Source organism: Sorex araneus, chromosome 5, assembly GCF_027595985.1.
Source record: "Sorex araneus isolate mSorAra2 chromosome 5, mSorAra2.pri, whole genome shotgun sequence".
In the NCBI taxonomy this organism is placed as follows: Eukaryota; Metazoa; Chordata; class Mammalia; order Eulipotyphla; family Soricidae; genus Sorex; species Sorex araneus.
In genome coordinates, this window is record NC_073306.1 from 90,201,479 (window position 1) to 90,226,693 (window position 25,215).

General features: G+C 40.7%; 1 protein-coding gene across 1 annotated transcript in view; it reads right to left on the minus strand.

Annotated features, from left to right (window-relative positions):
• Window positions 1–25,215, minus strand: part of GNAI3 (G protein subunit alpha i3) — a 39,737-nt gene that overhangs the window by 885 nt on the left and 13,637 nt on the right. Inside the window, exons 2-7 of the mRNA XM_004620058.2 lie at window positions 18,940–18,982; window positions 18,704–18,845; window positions 13,967–14,124; window positions 11,683–11,811; window positions 7,257–7,386; window positions 5,598–5,751 (exon numbers count right to left, since the gene is read on the minus strand). Coding sequence (XP_004620115.1) covers window positions 5,598–5,751; window positions 7,257–7,386; window positions 11,683–11,811; window positions 13,967–14,124; window positions 18,704–18,845; window positions 18,940–18,982 — 756 coding nt within the window. The remainder of the gene's footprint in view (window positions 1–5,597; window positions 5,752–7,256; window positions 7,387–11,682; window positions 11,812–13,966; window positions 14,125–18,703; window positions 18,846–18,939; window positions 18,983–25,215) is intronic.

Genomic DNA, 25,215 nt, shown 5'->3' on the forward strand with positions numbered 1-25,215 from the left:
TTTCCCTCTCCCTCTCTACTTTAACCATCTCTTTCCCTTCCATTTAAATTTTCAGTTAAAAAACAAATCTAAAAGGAAACTAAAGCAGGAAGAGCAGGCTGATTTCTAGGAGAATACAATTGTTTAAAAGGTTAAGAGGGAGGGGCTGGAGTGATAGCACAGCGGGGAGGGCATTTGCCTTGCATGTGGCCAACCCGGGTTCGATTCCCAGCATCCCATATAGTCCTCTGAGCACTGCCAGGGTAATTCCTGAGTGCATGAGCCAGGAGTGACCCCTGAGCATCGCTGGGTGTGACCCAAAAAGCAAAAATAAATAAATAAATAAATAAATAAATAAAACAAAAGGTTAACAGGGGAAAAAATAATAATATTTTTTTAAAAAAGGTTAAGAGAGGCTGGACTAACAGCACAGCAGGTAAAGCATTTGCCTTGCATGTGGCAGACTCAGGTTCAATATGGTCCCCAAGCATCGACATGGTCACCAAGTAATTCCTGAGCACAGAGCCAGGAATAACTCCTGAGTATTGCCGGGTGTGGCCCAAGAAACAAAACAAAAAAATTAAAAGTTTAGAGAGCACGTGTGTCTTGCTGTGATCTTGAAATAACAACTCAAAAGGCTAAGTCATGCTTGCTTTCAAAATCATTCCAGTTTTAAGGGAGCTTAGTGCTCAGTCTTTTAGCAATAATTTAAATAACCAGAGGTAAACTAATAGGTACAAAGGGGAAGAACCATACACTTCTAAATAGTCAATGTTATACCATGGTTTGTGAATTTTTAAAACAAGACCCAAAGTTCCAACAATGTATTTATAACTTTTAACCACTTGCTTCCTCCAACGACCTGTCTACCTGTGAGTCTTCAGAACTCTGGAAACTAGCTACAAAGCCAGGAAAATTCCACAAAGACAATTATTCCTGTGACATACAAGTTATTTCTACAACATAAGAACATTAACAATTGAATATAAAAATGATTAACGCTTCTTGCAGAAATGGCTCCAGACTATGAACTACGCTGTGGCCCCATGTCTGCCCAGAAGGGGAAAGGTTTTTCTCTCTCGTCTTTTCCTTGCCGGGGGTGGAAGGGCCTGGCGACCGCCAGCTTACGAGGAATCACTAATGAGAAGTATGAGCTTGTAGCAATGGGACACTCGGGGGCTCTCGAGAAGGGGGCGGTACCAGCCCCGCTCTCCGCCGAGATGTGACCCCCAGTGCTGCACGTGTGCAGCCTCTCCGCAGCTGCACGAGCATGACCCCATAGGTCAGCTAAACTACTTTTGGTACCAGCAGCTTCTTACAGAAATGTCTCCAGACTATGAACTAAGCCGGGGCCCCATGTTTGCCCGAGGGGAAAGGTTTTTTCTTCTCGCCTTTTCCTTGCTGGCGGTGAAGGCCATGGCGACCGCCAGCTTATGAGGACCACTAATGAGAGGTACAAGCTTGCACTGATCCAATTTCTACCACAATTTCCCTGGACTTAGTAAAATACAGGTCACGTGACCTCCTATCTCTTCAAGTCTGATTCTACGGGGGAAACTCCAAACAATAATAGTGAGTTTTTTGTTGAAATATTGAATGTAACCAAAGTAAAGAGAAAGTAAAGTGAAATTTATCAGTTACACAGGCGGGGTGGGGGGGCTGGGGGGCTTGGGGCGGGGTGGGAGGTATACTGGGTTTTTTTTGGTGCTGGAATATGTGCACTGGTAAAGGGATGGTTGTTTGAACATTGTAAAACTGAGACTTATGCCTGACAGCTTTGTAATTTTCCACATTGTGACTCAATAAAAATTTAAAAAAAAAAAAAACAATAGAAAGAAGATAGTTTATAGATGCCTGAAATAGGTCCCCTGAGATCTGTAGACATTCACTTGACTGAAAATTGTCTGGCACAAAAACAATGAGGGTGTGTGTGCGGGGGGGGTGCCAGGGAGGGTGGGAATCAGGAAAAATCCTTTTAAGAAAACCAAAGCAAGAGACTCTGGAAGTAACCAAAAAAATAACATGACTCTGAGAGTTCTTTGCTATGTCTGAAGATTCCCAGCAGGAACATTCATGTCAATCCTTTTACTTGTCTGGAGTAGGATTTCTCTCCCATCCTAGAAGATCACTAAAAGTTTTCTATAAAATTATCTAATTCTCATATCTCTCCTCATTCTCAAAAGATGAACAATTTCCAATTTTCCTGAGGAAAAGAGGCCATTTGAGGCTTACACTACATCTTCATGTTTTGGCCTACCAGTTCACTTTAAGTCAGGGAGAAAGTTCAAGGGGATGACATGCACGCTTTGCATGGGGGCGGGCCTGGATTTAATCCCAGACAATGTATGTTCCTCCAGCACTACTGGGAGGTGGCCCTTAGCCCATCATTCATATCTGCATTTATGTAGCTTTCCTGACAACATCTCAGGCCCTACCAATATTTTGCATTAGTTTCATTTCCCTTGCTGTTAGGGTTGAGTTCCTCACAGCAACTTTTTAATATCACAAAACATTTCACCTATGTTACCTTTTATCCACTTTATGGTTTGGGATCTTACAGCTATGGTTTTTTTTTGTTTGTTTGTTTTTAATTTTTATTGAATCACCACGTGGAAAGTTACAAAGTTCTCAGGTTTATGTCTCAGTTATACAATATTAAAACACCCATCCCTTCACCAGTGCCCATATTCTACCACCAAAAACACCAGTATACCCCCCTGCCCCTGCACCCCCATCCCCAACTGTATAACTGATGAATTTCAATTCATTTTCTCTTTACCTTGATTACGTTCCATATTTCAACACAAAACTCACTACTGTTGTTGGAGTTCCCCCCCAAGAAACACAGCCCTACTACCAAGGAAGCATTTGATAATTAGTTTTCCATTAAAAGATTGTATGTTTTCAGTTTTTAGAAAAGGTCGTGCAGCCGCGTTAGCGGCTGCGTGGTTCAAAGCTGTCCCAGTCCCGCATCCCGGAGCCGTGTTAGTTGCTGCTCAGTGTCGCCAGGGCTCCATCTGGAGGTGTGCTGGCTGTACCTCCTCTGTCTGGATCCCCAGTATTACTGGCCCGGTCTCAGGTCCGGAGCATTCTCCGGCTGCGTTTTACAGCTATGTTTTTAAGCTACTTAAATTTTTATATATGGGATTACAGTAGTTCAGCTTCTTTTCTGATTTTTGGAGACACACCTAGCACAGCTTGGGGTCCATGCAGTGTCAGGGGCTGACGCTGGTCATTTGCAGGCAAAGCAAGCACTCAAGCCTTCAAGCTGTCTGACCAGGCTTCATTCTTCTTTGCTGTTGTTTTTGTTTTGGGGTCACACCCAGTGGTTTTCAGGGCTTACTCCCGATTCTACACTCAGGGTCCAGAACTCTTGGGACTATATAGGCTGCCAGGGATTGAAACCCAACTGTACAAGGCAAGCACCCTACCCACTACACCATTTCTCCAACCCCCCAGGCATCATTCTTTTGCATGTGGCAATCCCATTTTCCCAATACTATTTAGCTGAAGAGACACGCTTCTCCACTGTATGTTCATAGATCCTCTATCACAGATTAAATACTGGTAAATGTGTAGATTTATTTCTAAGTTCCATCTATTCCACTGATCCATGTTATCTTTTGTGTTTCAATATCATAGGTTCTTTTCATTTGTTTGTTGCATTGCAATCCAAATCAAAATTCTAATGATATTAAGAAATGATAACAAAAAATATTAAGCTTTATACGGAATTTACTAAAAAAAAATGGAGAAAAATGCTTCCAGAGGTCTTGAGAGAGTCCTGTTTCCTGATCCTAACTACATTCTTTTTTGTTGTGTTTGGGTTCATACATGGCTCAGTGCTAGAAAATCATGAGCTCAAGCCCAGTGAACTATCTAACTGGATTCTTAAGAAATGTTTCCATTCTTGAGCTGGAGAGATAGTACAGATGGTAATGCACCTGCCCTGCAGGTACTCAAACAAGAGTTCAATCCCCAGCAGCCCACTTCTGGAGGGTCCTCAGGACTGTATGATCATCTCTGCCCATCATTCCAACAGAGTCAGAGGTAAGCCCTGGCACATCCAGGTATATCCCCCAAATCCCAATACATCCCACCTCACCAAAAGTCTGCATTTTCATCCTTGATTTTGATAGTGTATCTTTCTTTGTTTTGTCTTTGGGCCACACCTGGATGAGCTCAGGGATCACTAATGGCAGAGGTGCTTACAGTGCTCAGGGGACCAGATGGGGTGTCAGGGATTGAATCCAGGTTAGCCTCATGCAAGCCACGTATGCTACCTGTTATACTCTTTCTGGCTCTATTCCTGTATCTTCACCTTCAGAGTCCTTATTTTATCAATTCGACTTTCTTAGTATCTATAGTATTGCAATCTGCAATCTTTCTAAAGCATAGTCCTTATTACATCATATACCCCAAAGACAGTCAATAGCTCCCTACTCACTCTGAATGAAATACAAGACTGTATGATCATCTCTGCCCATCATTCCAACACCTTCACAACATTCAGACCCCAACAATACCAAATTCCTTTTAGGTTACTGAACAGATTCATTTCCTCTCTTCCTCCACACCCCCTCTCTCCCTTTCCCCCATCCTATCACATCTCTCTCTGTTTCTGAGCACCCAGCAGTCCTAGGGGGACAATGAAGTGCCAGGGATCAAACCCAGGCCTCCAGCATGTAAAGCATATACTCAGACACTGAGCTCTCTCTCCACCCCGGAAGATCTTTTCTTTACCTCCATATTCTCATACATGCTATTTCCGCTTTCTAAAATGCTTTCTATTTCCTCATTTGCCTATGGATTTCTAACAATCACTTATTCCTGTACTGGAACTCATTTCTTTCAGAAAAAAGACTATGCTGACTCTATAGAAGTGAGCCACTTCACCTGTTCTTCTATTAGCGAACATTTAATACTATGATGAAATTGTTTACGTTTTTCTCTAAATAATTAAATGAGTTTCCTGAAATAGAGTAAAGTCTCCTGATACTTGTTCAAAGACACTGCACTGATGCTAAATTTATTTTTATCTCTACAATTTTTTTTTTTTTTTTTTTTTTTGCTTTTTTGGTCAGACCTAGCGATGCACAGGGTTCACTCCTGGCTCTGCACTCAGGAATTATCCCTGGCGGTGCTCAGGGGACTATATGGGATGCTGGGAATCGAACCCAGGTTGGCTGCGTGCAAGGCAAACGCCCTACCCGCTGTGCTATCACTCCAGCCCCTATCTTTACAATCTTAAAAAAATAAGGAAAATGGGGCCTAGATAGTTAGCACAGCAGGTGGTTAAGGTGATTCCCTTGTATGCAGTCAACCCAGGTTCGTACCCCACCACCTCATATGAGTACTGCCAGGTGCATTCAAAACAAGAAACAAAAAGAAAAGGTAGAAAATTTTAACACAGTAAACTCAACTATATCTAGCATAGCACTTTAGACATAAAGACTCTTATGTCTAAATGCTGATACCAATGCTGATACCAATTACCAGTAACCACTTATGTCTAACATAAGGCTAGACATGCATTGTTCAAAACAAAAAAGGAGTTGTAGGAACGTCAATAAAGTATTTGACTTTGACCTCCGATATAATCTTCCGCAACAGTTTACCTGTGTATTCTGGATAACAGATGGTTAACGGACTCCTCTTTATTTTTTCCTCAAAAAGGTCTTTCTTGTTGAGGAAGAGAATGATTGAAGTATCTGTGAACCATTTGTTGTTACAAATGCTGTCGAAGAGTTTCATGCTTTCATGCATTCGATTCTAAAAAACAAAAAGATGACAGGTCAACAACAAAAAAATGTTAACTAGGAAACATTAACTGTCAGTGAGAAAAATATACCAAGAAATTTTAAAAGCACTAAAGGGCATTATGAAAAACAAGTGATAACATAAAACTAGTTATCCTCACCATTGTGATTCTTAAGATGAGAGAAGAAATAGCTAATGAGCAATGTATCATGTCCACTTAGACAAGATAAGTCACTTTTTTTCCCCATGAGGGGGTCTTCTGGTGAAGGAGAGGTCCACACAAGCACCAGGAGGTAATACTCAAGGACCAAATGCAATGATGGGGATAGAACCAACCAGAGACAGCTACATGCAAAGCAAATGCTTACTTCCTGTACTAACTCTCCAGCCTCACTGTTACACATTTTTCCTTTTGGGCCACACCTGTCAATGCTCAGAGATTACTCCCGACTCTGCATTCAGGAATCACTTCTATTGATGTTTGAGGGACCAAATGGGATGCCAGAGATAGAAGTGGGTCAACCATGTACAAGGCAAGTACCTTAATCCCTATATTATCTCTCCAGCCCCGTATTTCTTTCTTTTTTTAAAAAATTTTTTATTAGTGAATCACCATGGGGTACAGGTACAGACTTACAAAGTTTCATGCTTGCGTTTCAGGCATAAAATGATCAAGTACCCATCCCTCTACCAGTGCCCATTCTCCATCACCAATGATCCCAATATCCTTCCCACCACCCCCACCCCGCCTCTGTGGCAGGGCATTCCCTTTTGTTCTCTCTTTCCTTTTGGCCCCATATTTCTTTTGTTTGTTTTGTTTTTTTGTTTTTGCTTTTTTTTGGTCACACCCAGCAATGCACAGGGGTCACTCCTGGCTCTGCGCTCAGGAATTACCCCTGGTGGTGCTTAGGGGACCATATGGGATGCTGGGAACTGAACCCAGGTTGGCCGAGTGCAAGACAAATGCCCTACCCGCTGTACTATCACTCCAGGCCCCACGGCTCCATATTTCTTAAAAAAGGAAAGAGAACTTGGCCATCTGATGTCAAGTATGATCCCCAACTCTGTAACAAGTGCAAACTCCAGCACAAGAAGCAATTTATTGTAGAGAATGTCTTAATCATCATGCCATACAATTAATCTGAAGTGTATTCTGCTTTTAAAAAAATATATATATGGTGTTCCTTGCTGGGCTCTCTGAGAGAGATGAAGGAATCAAACCCGGGTCGGCTGCATGCAAGGCAAATGCCCTACAAGCTGTGCTATCGCTCCAGTCAGATTTTAATACACTATTAACAAATCCCATTAAAGTATATAAGCATAAAATAATAAAATTAAAAAACATAGCAGAACATGATTTAACAATTTGAATTTCACTGACATGGAGAAAAATTAAGAATATTAAATTCTGGTTCAATGAGCAAATGGATACACAATCTCTAAAAGTTATTTTCCACTTTTTGACTGTACTAGATAAGTATTTTAGGTTTTGGTTTGTAACCAGAAGCTCAACATACCATCTCCTCATCCTCAGCCAGAACAAGGTCATAATCACTGAGGGCCACACAGAAGATAATTGCTGTCACTCCCTCAAAACAGTGAATCCACTTTTTTCGTTCTGATCTCTGGCCACCTACATCAAACATCCTAAGGAGAAAGAACACATTGAGAAAGGTCACACACACAAACACTCCTACACCCACTCACACACCTCTCCCCAGTGTCAGTTAAGGAAGTTCCCTAACCATTTCAGTTAGGGAACTTCCCACCACTGTGTATTAAAAAATCCCATTTATAATATGAAAGACAAACAAGGAGATAAAACAGTCAAAATAATTGCCTGGGATTAAAAATAAAAAATGTGAGAAAATGAAATTTAGAAATTCTCATTATAAAATAGCTAAGCCTCTCTTCTATAAAAGCTTGTATCAGACATGCCAAAAGCCAGCGGAATAAGCAATGAAACAGATTAAAGGAAGAGGGGAAATGAAGAGCTAAGGAGAACAGATCAATAAAAATAATAACTAATATTTAAGTGGTTTACCACAATACCAGATATTATTCTAAGTGGTAAGTAGATGAACTTACTTTATTCTAAATATATTTTAGCACAATCTTTCCTCTTTTCCAGATAAAGAAACTGAGGCACAGATATGTTCAACAGTTCACCTAAAGGCAAATCACTAATAAATAGAACAGGGATCTGAACCCAGGCACTCTGACTCAAGCTCCCAAGCCCTTATCCCCATTACTGCCTGACCTCTCTAAATGGTTCACACCTCGACTCACAACAATGGAAGACTATGTCCCGACTCTGCACTCTGGGCTTCCAAACCTGTCTCCTAATTCAAAAGTTTGTTTTCCTTACTTTTAGAAAAATGATCTGAGGGGCTGGAGTGATAGCACAGCGGGTAGGGCGTTTGCCTTGCACGCGGCCGACCCGGGTTCAAATCCCAGCATCCCATATGGTCCCCTGAGCACCGCCAGGGGTGATTCCTGAGTGCATGAGCCAGGAGTGACCCCTGTGCATCGCCGGGTGTGACCCAAAAAGCAAAAAAAAAAAAAAAAAAGAAAAATGATCTGAGAGATCTGAAAATTATTTAGGTAAAAATTATGCACACACACACACACACACAATGTGTATGGTGTATATGTGTGTGTCTGGGCCACATCTGGTGATGCTCAGTGAATGTCTCTGCATTCAGGAATTATTTCTAAAGGTACTCAGGGGATCATTTGGGATGCCAAGGATTGAACCTTGGTCAGTCACATGCAAGATAAACACCCTACCCACTTTACTACTGGTCTGGCCCCAAAACAAATTATATTTTATAGAAGATCTCTAAGAACTCAATATCTAAAAACACGTTTTATTTTTCATCATATCTAAAAATATTTCCCCAATCCTAGTCTTAGTTGACCTTAACATAATTTCCCACTGAAGACACACTAATGTTTCACTCAAAATTAATGTTATTGCATTAGCCCAGTATGATTTAATATTCTAAGTCAATTGCCAAACTCTGTCAACATCTACCTCCTATAGTACAAGGAGCACCTACACATTGTCATTTTGTAATAGAGTAAAAGGCATGCATGTAAATGGTGACAGATACTCGAAGACTTTGTTTTTGTGTCATGCTCGGTGGTACTCAGGAGCTACTCCGGGCTTTGTGCTCAGGGGACCACGTGACAGCAGGGGTCAGCCCTAGACCTACTGCATACAAAGCATGTTGGGCTCAGCCTGTTGAGAGGTCTCTCAAGTCCTAATCTTTCTTCTTTACTTTTTTTTTTCCCTTTTTTTTTTTTGGCGACACACAGCAGTGCTCAGGCATTACTCCTGGCAGTGCTCAGGGTACTGGTACCTTATTATATGGAGCTAGAGATAAAATCAGTTGGCATGGGCAAGGCCAGCACCTTAACCCCTGTACTATCTCTCCAGCTCTGGCCCTGAACATTTTTTTTTTTTTGAGGCACATCTGGTGTGCACCAGGAATTACACCAGGCAATGCTTGGGGGACCATACAGGATGCTGGGGATCGAACCCTGGTTGGCTGGGAACAAGGCTAACACCCTATCTTTGTACTATCGCTCTGGCCCTTGAACATTTTTAAAAGTTAAACTCTGCCAAGCTGATTTAGTGTGAAAGATCTACAGAAATCCTGAGTCCAAACTGATAGACTTCTTGCTTCAGAGACTTAGAGAAGTGCGACGTAATAGTGAATGTAATTACAATGAAGAAGGGTTATTTCTTCATGACTACTCTTTTTTTTTCTTTTAGTTGACCATATACTATTTTTTACAAACTTTAGTCATAACACCTTGAATGATGCCATCATAACTTGGCTTTAATGAGGGTTAATATCACAGGTTTTAGGACAACTAATATTTATTTCATCATTAAGTCTTGCAAGAAGAACATCAACCATTTCAGCTTACTCTTCCATTTCCTCCATGATGGCCATAAAACTAACAGAACACTGTGACATTCCAAAGTAGGGTTTTACACCATATCAGTATTTACATTATCATTCACTGAAACATCAACATTTTACAAACATTACCTCATAACTGAGAGGCAAATTAGCAATTATACAATGCCTTGCATATAGCAGATGCTCAATAAATGTTTGAATGAATGGATAGTGGCACTGCCTAGAGAAAAGAGGAAAAAGGAAGAAGTGATACTACTTCATAGCAAGATATCTACATGCCAATAATAAAGTGGGTGCATCTGGCTTCTGTCCTAACATAAAACACACCAGTAGAAAGCCAAAGAGATAGTACAGTGGTTAGGGCACTTTCCTTACATGCTTCGATCCCCTCCATCCCTCATGGTTCACAGCCAGAAGTAACCCCTGAGTAAACTGCAGGATGTGGCCAGAAAAAAAAAAAAAAGCAACAAAAAAGCTCCACCAGTAAGATCAATCTGTGACAACATCAACAAGTAAGTTTCCCACACGAAATAAAAGTCACAACATTTAATTATACACGAATCTAAAGAGACATCTCTGAGTTTCACAGGTGAGAATCCATGTGGCTTTTGCTACTCCTATCAAAGAAATTAATTAGTAGAAAGCAAGAAGCTACTCTATTTTCAAAATATTCATCTAAACTTATTTTTCTGTACCTGTTATCATATTTGTTTTGTTGTATTAAGATTTTAAGATCTCAACTGGTATCTAGTAATGTCTAAATTCTTGGATTTCACAAATCCTGTGAAGCTAGTGTTTTCAGAACAAAGAAAACGGAACAGCTCTACACTGGAAATCACATTTACATGCAATAATGCCTAACACCATGTTCTACAAACAAGCATAAGCAACAACTAAAAAGTACATCATATATTCAAGGGGTAAATTTACTCCTAAGCTCAAAGTCACAAAAACAAAAAACAGGAACCAAAAAGGTCTAATATATACAGTGAACACTGCACAGAAGACAAGCTGAAACCTATTTGAGAACTGCTAATGCTGATGAGAAAACCCTTTGTGTGAGAGCTAGGATTCTCTTTCTGAAACAATCCCTATTTCAATATCATGACACCTTCCCAAAATACCTCCACCACAGGTCAGCTTTCCATTCTATGCAGTATTATGAATTCAGTTGTGCAGACACTCTACACAAACTACTTCATAAGCCATAGCAATATTAACTCCATTCCAGAAAACTTAAAAGAAAATGCAATCCAGTTAGAAATGATCAACACTGATGAGAAAAGCAATTCTATTATAATATCAAAATAGCAGAACAAAGCTACATAACTAAGCCACAAAATTGGTTTTCTAGTCTTTTAATACTGGTGTAACCCTTCTAAACAACAAACATTCAATACCTGGTTTGGTGATTCCAACAAAAAAGCAGCTGAAAAGAATAAAATTAAAAATAAAATAAATCGGTAACAATATGATTAAATCCACTGACAGGTAAGTTACAACTTAATTCTGAATTTACAGACCTCCACAAAAGTAATTTATGCTATTTGGAAAAATAAGAAATGTTTGGGAGTTGATTCAGTTAAAAATTCATATAGAAATTGATGAATGTAATGGTAAGTTTTCTGTTTCTTTTGTTGGTTTTGGGGCCACACCCAGCAATGCTCAGGGGTTACTCCTAGCTCTACACTTAGGAATTACTCCTGGCGGTACTCAGGGGACCACCCAGGTTGGCTGCATGCAAGGCAAATGCCCTACCAGCTGTACTATCTCTCTGGCCCTGCAATGATTACGTTTTCTAAATCAGTGGTTTTCACAGTCATTTTACAAACCTGCAGACTAGCAGGAAATTTCTGTGGACAGACATCAGTCCACGGACTGACAACTACTGTTATAAAAACCACTGTTATAAGCCAAAGAATACTGCCTAAAGAAATTCTGCCTTAAGAGACATAAACTAAAGGAAAGGTAGGTGTTTAGCACACATAACAGAAGACAAATGACTTACTTGAAGTACAGCTCTTTGAAGGTGAAATGTGTTTCCACAATGCCTGTGGTCTTCACTCTTGTTCGTAGGACATCTTGCTGTGTTGGAATGTAGTTGTTTTGGGATATTCTATCCAAATCATTTAGATAACTAAATAAAACACACATTTAATTTTACATGTAAAACTAATCATGTGCACAGCAAGTTTAAACTATACTAGTTTTTGCCTACAGTACACATTTACTTTTTTTGGCTATGCCAGGATTGTTCTAGAACCCAGGAACCACACATGCAAGATAAGTACTATTCCTGAACTCCATTCCTACATCCACAAAAAGTAGATGCTGATCTTGTTACTTTGTGTGGCAGCATAAAACTGTAATGTTCACAATCACATAAATTATTAATGAGAAAAAAAGTGAATTCAGCATAGGCCAAGTAAGTAGATTCTGTAGGGGCTGGAGAGATGGCAGAATGTACACGCTTTGTATGCAGAGGCCCTGGTTCAATCCTCTGCACTTCACAGCCCCCCATGTACTACTACTGACCCCCAAACACAGACCCAGAGATAGCCCCTAAGTACTACTGGATATAACCCCCAAACAAAAAACAAATATAAATAATGTAGATTCACAAATGCTAAGGTGGTTTTAATTCCAGGGCTGGAGTGATAGCACAGCGGGTAGGGCGTTTGCCTTGCACGCGGCCAACCCGGGTTCGAATCCCAGCATCCCATATGGTCCCCCGAGCACCACCAGGAGTAATTCCTGAGTGCATGAACCAGGAATAACCCCTGTGCATCGCCGGGTGTGACCCAAAAAGAAAAAAAAAAGTGGTTTTAATTCCATAGACTTCAACTCTAAAGGCAAATGGGGGTTGAGGGGGGAGAAGAGAAATATAAAAGTATTGTTGTTATTCAAGATTCCTAAAAATCTTGAATAGTACTGAATCAACTATTATTGTGTAGCACAAAACCTAAGCCAAAAGGCATTCAGACACTTAACTTGTTTAGCAAATAATTTATTTCTTCAAAGTTAAACTAAATTCTTCACAATTTCAGTTCCAGAAGATAATATGGCTGGAAAAATGAAAAGCATGTGGCACCATTGTAAGTGAGTAATTAGTGGTCTGTTACAAAATTAAGTACCATCATTAATATTAAGGAACCAGTTAAGCTTGTACCAATAATTGTGTGTGTTGTTGGGGCGGGGGGACTTGGTGTGTGCTCTATCATTTTCAGGTGCAATTAGAGGATTCAGAGCTTACTGCATGTGTAATGAAAAAGGCAATTATGATCCAGCATTATTTAGTGTCTACTGAGAAAACAAATGGTCAATATCTACAACTGAAAATATTATTATAGGAGCCAAGAGGGGCCAGAGAACTGCTCAGTGGGTTGAAAGGATGCTTTGCACTGGGAGGCGTAAGTTTGAGATGTGGTTTGGCCCAGGCACCTGTTGGTGTGCCAAGTGTGGCTCAAATTGCAACCCCTACTCCCATCCCCACTAAGTAAATCATTAATGGCTCTTGCATAAAACTAGATACTAATTCCAGTATTAAAGAAACTATAATGAGAAAATATCTTAATGCTTAAATGTACATTTATTTACTACAGAGATGAATACAAGTATCAGAAACATACCAAGCTCGTTCACCCACCCCTCCCCAAGCACATTAAAAAAAAAATTCTGAATAAAAGCCTTATTTTAAAAAATGCTGTAAAAGAAGCAAAACAGAACAGTGTGTAAAAGAGCTCAGTAGAAGTATAAATTACAAGTGCTCTACAACCATTTAACCAAGAGAATTTCTTTGCTAAACAGATGCCTCAGTTTTGTTCCAAGACTCAGCTCTCAATACAAAGTCTACCATTGTAATCCGGCAAAAATTCTTTAAGTAGTGACTAGTACTACAGAAATCCATAGAACAGCGAACCACAGAAAGTAGGGTCCATAAAAACGGGCTATCACATTTCTGGTTTCCTCTATAAGCTGACAATCAATGCATGGCCTTCATGCGGAGGGTAGTTGCAGATCCTGGATCCAGCAGCAACCGAGCTAGCTCCAGTTCACTTGCTTATCATAAAAAGCCTTGGCACAACTTTTACGTTGCCAAGTCTCAGACTGACATTCCAAAAACAAAATATTTTTCTCCAGGTCATATAAAAATGACTACAAATTCGAACCTGAGACAACTGTTAAGACTCTATAAACATGTTCCTTAAACATCTTCTTAGGGATGGACAATGAACTTTTCTAGGCTCACCAAGTTATTTTCTGCCTTAATTTCACAAAGAAAACCTACTTACTAGGAAGCAGAATCATTGAGCTGATACTCTCGAGATCTGCTAAAGCAAGCTTGCACTCCACCGTCGAGCCATAACCGTCTGATGACTCCTGCTAGTTCTGGGGTCATGACTCCTTCTTCGGCACTGCCAGCTAAAACAAATAACTGCCGGGCATCATCCTGGGAACAGCAGGGAAGAAAGAGGGACAGATGAGTTTCCATTTCTAAACAACTGAACAGTTTCTTTAAGAATACAAACAATAGGGGGCTGGAGTGATAGCACAGCGGGTAGGGCGTTTGCCTTACACTCGGCCGACCCGGGTTCAAATCCCAGCATCCCATATGGTCCCGAGCACCGCCAGGGGTGATTCCTGAGTGCATGAGCCAAGAGTGACCCCTGTGCATTGCCGGGTGTGACCCAAAAAGCAAAAAAAAAAAATAATAATAATACAAACAATATATATGCCATGTTATTTTAGATTAAGTGAAAGAGCCTTCTCTTGACACAGCAGTTTGAGAGAATGTTACAATGAAGGCTTTCCCCTTCTTTTTTTTTTTTCTTTTTTCTTTTTGGGGTCACACCCGGCGATGCACAGGGGTTATTCCTGACTCTGCACTCAGGAATTACCCCTGGCAGTGCTCAGGGGACCATATGGGTTGCTGGGAATCGAACCCGGGTTAACGCCCTACCCACTGTGCTATCACTCCAGACCCCGAAGGCTTTCCCTTCTTATGTCAATATAGTTGAAAGTGGAGAGCTGGGCTGGGGAATATCTTCACTCCTTGCACCACTGTAGCCAACAACAGGCACTCTAAAAAGATCTCTTCCATCTGGCCTACCGAACCCCATCCTGGTTACTTACTCTTCATTTTTGACAGAAAATAACCTGGTCTGTGAGACAGGCACATGTAATAATTCCCATGTTGTTAAAAGAAGTTTATAATATTAAAGTGGAGAAACTAGCATATTAGCAAGTAACATCTAAACACAGTAAAGGAAGTGACATGTTATCAAATTTAAGGGAAGAGGCGATTAAAGAACTTAAAGCCTGTAAGGCCTTGTTGGGGAAACAAATCCTGGCAGGAAAGGTTTCCCCAAAGAATGATTAACTCCCTAAATTAGAAAGGGGAGAAGATATGGCAGAGGTAAAGAAAGTAACAAGAAAGATTTGATCAAAACTTTATGAATCAGACACAGCTTTACAAGTGGTTTCCAAATCTAAGATAGGTAAGCAGCAGAGGGGACAGAAATGGGGTATGCAATCTGTGACTGCTTTGCTTTTTTCTACCCATTGCTACAAGCGAGACAGTTTTCAAAATAAACACAAATCTCATAGGATGATTTCTCTACTTCAAATCCAATATTCAGCCATCTCGAGAGATTTCTAAATAATTATAAAGATAGTTATTATAAAAAGAAGCATACAGGGGCTGGAGCGATAGCACAGCGAGTAGGGCGTTTGCCTTGCACTCGGCCAACCTGGGTTCAAATCCCAGCATCCCATATGGTCCCCTGAGCACCGCCAGGAGTAATTCCTGAGTGTAGAGTCAGGAGTAACCTCTGAACATCGCCGGGTGTGACCCAAAAAGCTAATTAAAAAAAATAAATAAAAGCATACACTGGGTTAAAAAAAAAAAGGAGGACAGAAAACAATCAACAGTATCACAAATAATTATTAGGACAAAATAAACAAGAGAAAAACATTTCATTTCATACCATAGATGAAACTACAACAAAAAAACCCTTAAGATTTGTGTACCCCCCAAACTAAGCAGTCATGCTTAGCTATGATTGTATGATTTTACCAACCCCAGCATCTCCAGCCTTAGCATCTTTTGACTAAAATACCTCTCTCCTAAGATTCTTATGTTCTATTAGTTCTTTAGACCCAAACTCTCTTAAATAAAAAAAAAAAAAACTAACATTTAAATTCCCCTCTTCTCTGGGGCTGGAGTGATAGCACAGCGGGTAGGGCGTTTGCCTTGCACGCAGCCGACCCGGTCACCGCCAGGGGTAATTCCTGAGTGCATGAGCCAGGAATGACCCCTGTGCATTGCCCGGTGTGACCCAAAAAGCAATAAATAAATAAATAAATAAATAAACAAACAAACAAATAAATAAATAAATAAGAAACTAAGAAACAAATGACTAAGATACAGGAAAAAATTACATCAACAGAGAATAAATACCATATTACTGACAGAACAGTTATCAAATAGAGTAAACAGAGAAGTAGATGTAAGAAACAGGAAGCAATAAGAAAGAGAGAGGAGGAAATTAAGAACACAGAAGAGAACTGGTACAGAGAGAGGGACAGGAAGGAAAGCATGAGCTGAGAGAAGGTGAGGCCAAGGACTTGGCTTAAGTGGTCAAGAGCCCATCTTGCATGCACAAAGCTCTAGGGCCTATCCCCAGCCTCATGTGGCCCCAGGAGCACCTGCAAGTGTGGCCCTGGGCTCCACACAATAGAAACATAAGGAGAAAGATAAAAAGAAAAGATTTTGTTTACTCTTGTCTTTTTTTTTCCTTTTTGGTTCAGACCCGGAGATGCACAGGAATTACTCCTGGCTCATGCACTCAGGAATTACTCCTGGCGGTGCTCAGGGGACCATATGGGATGCTGGGACTCGAACCTGGGTCGGCTGCGTACAAGGCAAACACCCTACCCACTGTGCTATCGCTCCAGCCATGTTTATTCTTGTCTTGACTATCAAATTTCCCCTGCATGAAAGCTTCAAAAAATAATCTCTAACTTGCATAATATGGTATCTTTTTACAAAACCTAAAGTTCTGTGTCACATATTTCTTCTTTCCTTCTTATTTTGGGAGGAAGAATGAACATAGGAGTTTATGTCACATCCACTAGTGCTCAGCTACTTTTGGCTCAGTGCTCCAAGGTCAATCTTGGTGGTACCTGAAAGACCATGTGTATCAGAGATTGAAACTCAGGCTTGCTGCGCATGGTCCAGCCAGCTGAACTATTTCTCTAACCGAAATGTTGGCATTTCTTTGTTTTGTTCCTCAGGGATGGGGAAAGGAGTCATACATGCAAGGCAAATGCTCTACCACTGTGCAACGTCCCCAGTTCTCTTTTCTCTGCTATACTTAATCATTTTACAACCCTGTATCTAGGGCTTTATCTCTTAGATCATCCCTTAGACTATATTTATATATATATATATATATGTGTATATATATATATATATGTGATTTGTGAGTATATATATGGGGGCAGTTTGGGGTCACACCTGGCTGTGTTTAGGGCTTATTCCTGACAGACTTGGGAGTCCATATGGAATATAAGGAATCAAACCTTGATTGGCCGCGTGCAAGGAATGCGCCCTGCCCACTGTACTACTGCTCCAGCCCCATCCTTTAGATTACTTCTACAAGACTTCCTACTCTAAAACTATCCTACAACTACATGCTCAGGAATCATCCTAGCGAGGCTGTGGGACCACATGCGGTGCTACAAATTGAACACTTACTGGCTGTATAAGGTAAGCGCCTTAACCAGTCTACTATCTTCAACACACACACACCACCTCTCCTCCACCAGTCATATTTTCACTTCTTTATTGAGTATCAATCCCTTATACTGTCTGTGTGAGGCCGTGGATGCTATCCTGGCAGCGGCCCCCAATCCAGAACCCCCCTACAAAAGAGCCTTTTCAGGGGGCTGCCCCAAGTCACTCCCTTTTATTGCCCATGGCAACTAGGTATGAACACAATGATGACACATCTATTTCTAGGAACTCATGCCATACATTCTCAGCCTACTCTTAGAATTTATTGATAACATGCCCTGCCTTCATGTCAGCCTCTCCCCACCATACCACATATTGTATTTTGCAAATTAAACCTTCACAATCCACTAAATATCATAACACAACTTTTAAATATCTGACACATGTAAGAATTATGCTTGAGGGGCTGGAGTAATAGCACAGCGGGTAGGGCGTTTGCCTTGCACGTGGCCAACCTGGGTTCGATTCCCAGCATCCCATATGGTCCCCCAAGCACTGCCAGGAGTAATTCCTGAGTGCAGAGTCAGGAGTAATCCCTGTGCATAGCCGAGTGTGACGCAAAAAAGAAAGGAAAAAAGAAAAGAATTATACTTGACATAAGACAGTTCTACAGCCACTATTCAATAAAGGGCAAGTATATAGTATTCTTTTAAATTTTTCATTTCTTTATTGCTACGGTCATGTGTTTATAATGGTGGTTAGCTTGTGGAATTGTGGTACAGTAATTATACCTCACCACCATAACTGAAAAAAAATGCCTCTAAAATTTATCTTTAGGAGACTACTCTGGGAGACTGGTTTTTGCTTTTAATCTCTACATCTCAAAGCAGAGCCTACTTATCACAGGGACATTACTTCTAGATTATTCCAATTTGGGTGGTGCTAGGGTCCAGACCAGGGCCTCACACACACAAACCAAGTGCTCTATAACTGAGGCACACCCTCAATTCTAGATTACTTCAGTTTCAATGATCACTTACTAATATAAGTCAACAGTGCTGTATGAGAAGTAAAGAAAACAGTTATCACAGAATCCAATCAATAGAATCCCACATTTCCTAAGCTCTCTGTGATGACAAACTATTATGTTCTAAAACGAGTATCTCAACTGAGTGCACAGTACTTTATTTTATTTCATTGCTTAAATTCATTTCCTTGAAAGATGAAGTAAATTTTGCTTAACATAAAGTACTGAAAAGGAGCAAGTGAAGAGAAAATAAGAAACACTCACTGCTCTGGCAGCTTCCCCGAAGTCAATCTTCAGCCGTCCCATGGCTCTTATGATTGCAATGATGGACTGAATAGTATTGCTGTAGACAACTACTTTGTACTGCTTACATTCTTCCTCTGAATAGCCATCCTCATGAATGATTCTTTGAAACAAAAAACAAAACTCACAAATCATTATCACATGCCTAAAAGGGAAAGATACTCTGCATTCTTATAAAAGGCCATATTCCAACTTACTTCATCTGTTTCACAATGGTGCTTTTACCAGACTCCCCAGCACCTGAAAGAAAACCAAACTCTGAATTAATCTGTATCACACACAAAAGTATAAGCTTGGCTTAAGTCTATATGAGTGAAAACCACACATTCCAGAGAAAACATTGGTGGAACTTCCAGTTAACCAGAAAAAACCTACTGGGTGTCTCCCTTAAAGTACTTCACTTCCCTTTTATATACCTCAGCAACCAAATATAAGTCACTGAAAGTGTTCCAGGGCCTCTTTGAATCATACAGGTATCCTAAAGGAGACATAGGAACATAATACCTGTATGAACCCATCCTCTGAATCAAACAAGGTGAAGACACTGAACATAGGTCAAACTTAAGTATTTATTTCATTTCCTTTGCAAAATATAAACCAAATCACAATATAATTCTGCCCTCCAAACCACCCTATGACTTTTAATTATCCAAAATAAAATCAGTGAGCAATAAGATGTCCCCAACACACCACCAAAGTGACCCCAGAGTCTACCAGGTATAGCACCCTGCATCAAGGGTTGACCTTGTAGCTCCCTGAACCACTGGTCCAAAGCAGCATGGCACAGCCAGGTCCAAGCACTACACCTCAGACCTATTATACTGCCTATGTAACACTTTTGCCAGTTTCTAGGAGAATCTGGGTGGGGGGGATAGCCTGGGGCTCCAGCACAACTGGGGAAGTCAATTAACACAAAACAAAAGAGGCTGGAAAGACAGCTCAACAGGTTGAGCACTTGTTTCACAGGACAGACTTAGGTTCAATCACTGGCACTATAGGAACTCCTGAACACTGACCCAGAAGTAACCTCCAAACATTGCTGTGTGTGGCCCGAAACAAACAAAAACCAATCAAAACAACAACAAAAAATGGACTTAATGAATAATACAGCACACAAGGATGCTTGCCTTATTATGGCCTACTTGAGTCTGAACCTGGCTACTACATATGGTTCCCTGAACAACACCAGAGGTAAGCCTTGAACATAGTCAGATATGGCCCAACTCTCTCCCACCCCATGATCACAGAGAAAATGAAACAAGAAACAAAAACCCAAAATTTTGGGGCCCTGGGTTCAATCCCCACCCCCCACATACACACAGGAGGAAGAGGATAGTCAATCTGTCCTTTTTATTATAATACTATAATTACCTAAGCTTTTATTAGGCATTTACTTCCATCTCTTAAAAGTAGGCACCTCTGAACACTGACCACAGAATCAAATAGTTTGCTCAATGACGTTTCATACAAATAGAGAATGAATGACTCTATACCAAAGCTGTTTGACCAATTCAGCTTCTAAATCACCAGGAAAAGTGTCGCCAACTCTACTCTCTTCCAACTATGAAATTTAAGAGTCATCTAGAATCTACCCCTTCTCTCCTTACCTCAAGCTGTAACAAAACCTTCTCACATGCATTTCTCAAATTAATCCTCTCTACTCCTCACTCATCTGAGCCTGCCATTGTACATATTATATGATACTACTGTTATTTTCTCAAACTTCTAGTTTAAAATTCTTCCTTCTCATTATTTCCAATAGCACTACCAGAAACGGACGAACTAATCTAATAATTCCCAACTGCTCAGTAGTTACTACACTTGAAATTAACACCTCACTCAGATTTCCCCAAAACTGCTTCCCATTTTTACTTTGCTTCCCCCACCATATATGATCTTTGGAAAGTCCTTCCTCTTTTCTCTATTTTACATCTCCTTCCTTCGCCCCAAGTTAAGGGGAGAGTCATTTGCCAATCTTCATTCTACCAGGGTATTAGGATTCCAAAGACTATAAAAGGTGAACAAAGTAATTTCAAAGACAGAATCTATGGGTTGGAGAAGAAAGAAATGGGGAGATGACTAGTGAAACTGGGTAGCAAGTAAGACATACAGGGAGGGTCACAGAGATGGGAGGGTAACGTCCCAGGATCTGAAGACAGTACAGCAGTTGGGACACACTGAAACTAGGTTGATTTCCCAGCACAAAGTAGTCTCCCGAGGATTACCAGATGCAGCCCTTGAGGTTCCCAGTACCACCCGAGTAGCCCTGGATGCCTCCGGTGTCCCCGGCACTACAGGATCATCTTAATAGCATAGCATCCTTGGGCTCCAGCACTGAGCCACTAACCTGGCTGGCCAAGAATCACTGGTGGGTAACCCAGACCTCCTGTGAGTTGCTTATGAGCACCCACTGCCCCCAGAATCCAAGAATGTATACCCAAAGGGCAGCCTACATAAATATGAAGAAAAGGATGAAGGGTAAAGCTAGAGATTTTTGAAAAAGGAAAGTACAGGCTAAGTGATCTTAATAAAAGCAAGGCAACAGAGAATAAAGGCGTAGAATAAATTTAGAAAATAAACAGTACAAGAGTGTATACAGTTAGCATATGTTATCACCAACATAGTTAGACAAAACAATGATTCACTGGCTTATAATGTACCATGAATCATTTTCTTTTTCCAAGTATGTTCTTAATTTTAAAGGAACTCCTTGAGAGCAAGTACCATATCACAAACCTCCCTATTTCTTTCCCCATAATATCTACTCTATAGCAGGCATAAAAAAATAAAGAGATGGGGGCTGGAGCAATAGCACAGCGGGTAGGGCTTTTGCCTTGCACACAGCCACCCGGGTTCGATTCCCAGCATCCCATATGGTCCCCTGAGCACCGCCAGGGGTGATTCCTGAGTGCATGAGCCAGGAGTGACCCCTGTGCATTGCTGGGTGTGACCCAAAAAGCAAAAAAATAAAAGAGATGATAATGGATTTTTTTGCAAGGTATTTTAAGTCAGAGAATGAAAAAGTTAATGTAAGTAATGAGTAAGATACATCCAGCTCACATAAGACCAATTTAAAAATGAACCCTAGGGGGTCCCAGAGATGGTATAGTAGGTGAGGTACTTGCCATGCATGCTGTCAACCCAGGTTCAATCCCCTGGCATCCCATATGGTCCCCTGAGTATGTGGTCCCAAAACAAAACAAATTAACCCTAGGGCCAGAGTAACAGCAGGGATTAAGGCTCTTATTCTCTATGTAGTCAACCCATCTGATCCCCAGAACCGCCATGGTTCCCTGAGCACCACCAAGGTGGCCAAAAACCCCAGAATAAACATTTTTAAAATTCTATAAAATGGGTGATAACTCAAAAGCTGTGTTTTGAGTGTTTTAGACCCCATGTCTTTTCTTTTTTCTCGTTAGCTCTGACGTAAAGAAAAGCAGTTTAAAGAAGGTACCTGATGTTTTACTCTTCTATGCCTTTAGACAGAATAAATTTCCCTCCACGTAAAATACAAGTGAACAGATGATGTTTAGTAAGTGTCTGGCATATACTAAGTATTCAGTAAATGTGAACCAGCTATTATTTATGAAAACCATGTTCACTGTTCTGGAATGTCACCAAGTAATGTTAAAGTCCAAAGAGTCTAAAAAAGAAAGAAAAGGGAAAGGTATTCTTCCCCACCTCCCCTCACTTTTAAACACAATGGTTTACAAAGTGTTTCATGATGATTTGTTACAGGTATCCAATATTCCAACACCAATCCCACCACTGTTGCTACCTTCCCTCCACCACTGGGAAAAAATATTCTTGGATACTAATTAATGCTGGTTCAAAATCCCAGCGCAAACAGTTATACTTAACAACTGCTTCAAAATAATAAGACCCTAGATAGAATCTGAATTCACACACTTAACAGCAACGTATAGCCTTAAGGCCACAGCAAATTACGTCAAAGGATTAGTCATTTTCTCCACCCCACCCGAAAACAAACCAAAAAAACCACTCTTTCCCTTAAATACATTTCGGTCCAATTACTCCTGCCTACTCCCTCCTCTTCCACACTCCTACCCATCTGTTCTTTGATCAATCCCCCTACCCAGACACCCCACACCCCTCTCCGAGCTTCCCTCACAAGTCTCTGTGCCAAATGCCCCCTTTTCCTTTAAAATACAAGTTTCTGATAAGAAATCTTTAAGTTCCTAAAAGCCCAACATTATAACAAGAGTACACAGTCCCTTTTCTGGAGCTCTAGAGAGCTAGGTGTCTATATGGCACTATTTTGGGACAATCCTCCTGTTAGTATTACATTCTAATAATGCCCCTTATTTCCAGACATATGGGAACTTATGAAGACAATAAGAACTAGCTTCTCTCTCACAGCAAGCTGAAAGCCTGCTCTGTAAATAAATGGTTTCTTTTCTAGCTTATTCTCACTTTTTCCATGTAACACAGACACTTAAAAAGGTTTTTAATGAGGGGGCTGGAGTGATAGCACAGCGGGTAGGGCGTTTGCCTTGCACGTGGCCGACCCGGGTTCAAATCCCAGCATTCCATATGGTCCCCTGAGCACCGCCAGGGGTGATTCCTGAGTGCATGCGCCAGGAGTGACCCCTGTGCATTGCTGGGTGTGACCCAAAAAGGGAAAAAAAAAAAAGGTTTTTAATGACCCTATCTAGTAATAAACTCTGTGGAAGAGCCATTTTAGCCCTAGATCTATCAAGGTCAATTCATAATGCCTAGCTCTTGATATAGAAAATAGAAAGCTTTGGCCTAGATGCTCTATTCTATGATTAAATCTGCAATTGTGACACATGATGCTTCAAACAAGACAAGAATCTTCTGTGAACCCAACAACAAGCCAGGATAGCTAACTAATATAATGATCAATATGTTTGCTAAACATGTACTCTCAGACCAAGAGGGGCTAAAGAAAGAATTAAAGGAAGCATGCAGTAATAATAGAGAAGTTTTCTGGAAGTCAACTGGGGGGGGGTGCAGTAGGGAGGCAGGGAAGAGTTGGGCCACACCTGGCAGGACTCAAGGGACATATAGAGTACCAGTGATCAAACCTGGGTCAGCCACATGCAAGGCAAGTGTCCTTCCAGCTGAACCATCTCTCTAGTCCAAGTCCATAGAAGACATTTTCTTATGCTTGGGGATATTCTATAATTATAGTCTAAAAGTAGCAGAACATTCAAGTTAGATGGATATTCTTTTTTTTTTTTAGACGGATATTCTTAAGAACAACAAAAGTCACGAGTGCTTAGAACTAAAATGGACACTAAGTCCATGCTATTTCTAAATACAAGAATATTTCAGGTCAGAAAGATACCTTGAAGGGCTGAGCACAAGCTTTGTAAGCAAGAGGTCTGACATGGCATACTGCCCCCCACAAAGCCAAGCGATGCCTATGTTCCATCCTGTTCCCTCACCCAAGCCCCCAGCACAGAGGAGCTGGGAGTAGACCCGCCAAACAAACTAACAAAAAAAAGTATTTCTGGTTTCCATTAATTTCTTTTCATTGACAGCTGTAAGGAGTTAAGAGAGTAAAAATTCAGATGAAGGTAAAAATGTTTTTATCATAATGCTCTTCAAAGTACCATACTTGATACAAAAACCAGTTGCTTCGGGGCCGGAGCGATAGCACGGTGGGTAGGGCATTTGCCTTGCATGCGGCCGAACCGGGTTCAATTCCCGGCATCTCATATGGTCCCCCAAGCACTGCCAGGAGTAATTCCTGAGTGCAAAGCCAGGAGTAACCCCTGAGCATCGCTGGGTGTGACCCAAAAAGCAAAAAAAAAAAAAAAAAAAAAAGGTAAAAAAAAAAACCAGTTGCTTCCTAATTCAGTAAAAGATTAGAATAGTTACCACGGAGTGGGGGGAATATTTATTATAGGGGGAGAAACCTATTACTCCATCTGTTTTATTGGTTTGTTTCTGTTTTTAAAGCAAATATGCCTCCTCGGAGACTAGGTCTATAAAGACCAGAGACTTTAAATACAAAAAAGTTTAGGAATTTATGGACGCACATAAGAGTCAGATATATTTTCTTGTGAAACTAGAATGGTTCCTTAGCCTAAAACACCAGAATCATTTTTCACCAGCCCATTGTTCCTCCAAATGTGCCAGGTCTTTGCAAAGAAACATCTTTGACAATTCCATTCAAATCAAACCTCTGCTGAAAATTTCTCCATTCCCTCTGAGCAGCTATTAATTCCTGTTCTAAGAGCTGTAATTGGTCAGTCACTCATTTTCAGCATCAGTTACAGGGAAAGTTCATTTCCAAGATTAAATCCCAAACTGCCTTTCATCTTTAGCTACTCTTCTTAAAAAACAAAAAAAAGTGTGATTTTTTTTTTTTTTTTTTTTTTTTTTTGCTTTTTGGGTCACACCCAGCGATGCACAGGGGTTATTCCTGGCTCTGCACTCAGGAATTACCCCTGGCGGTGCTCAGGGGACCATATTGGATGCTG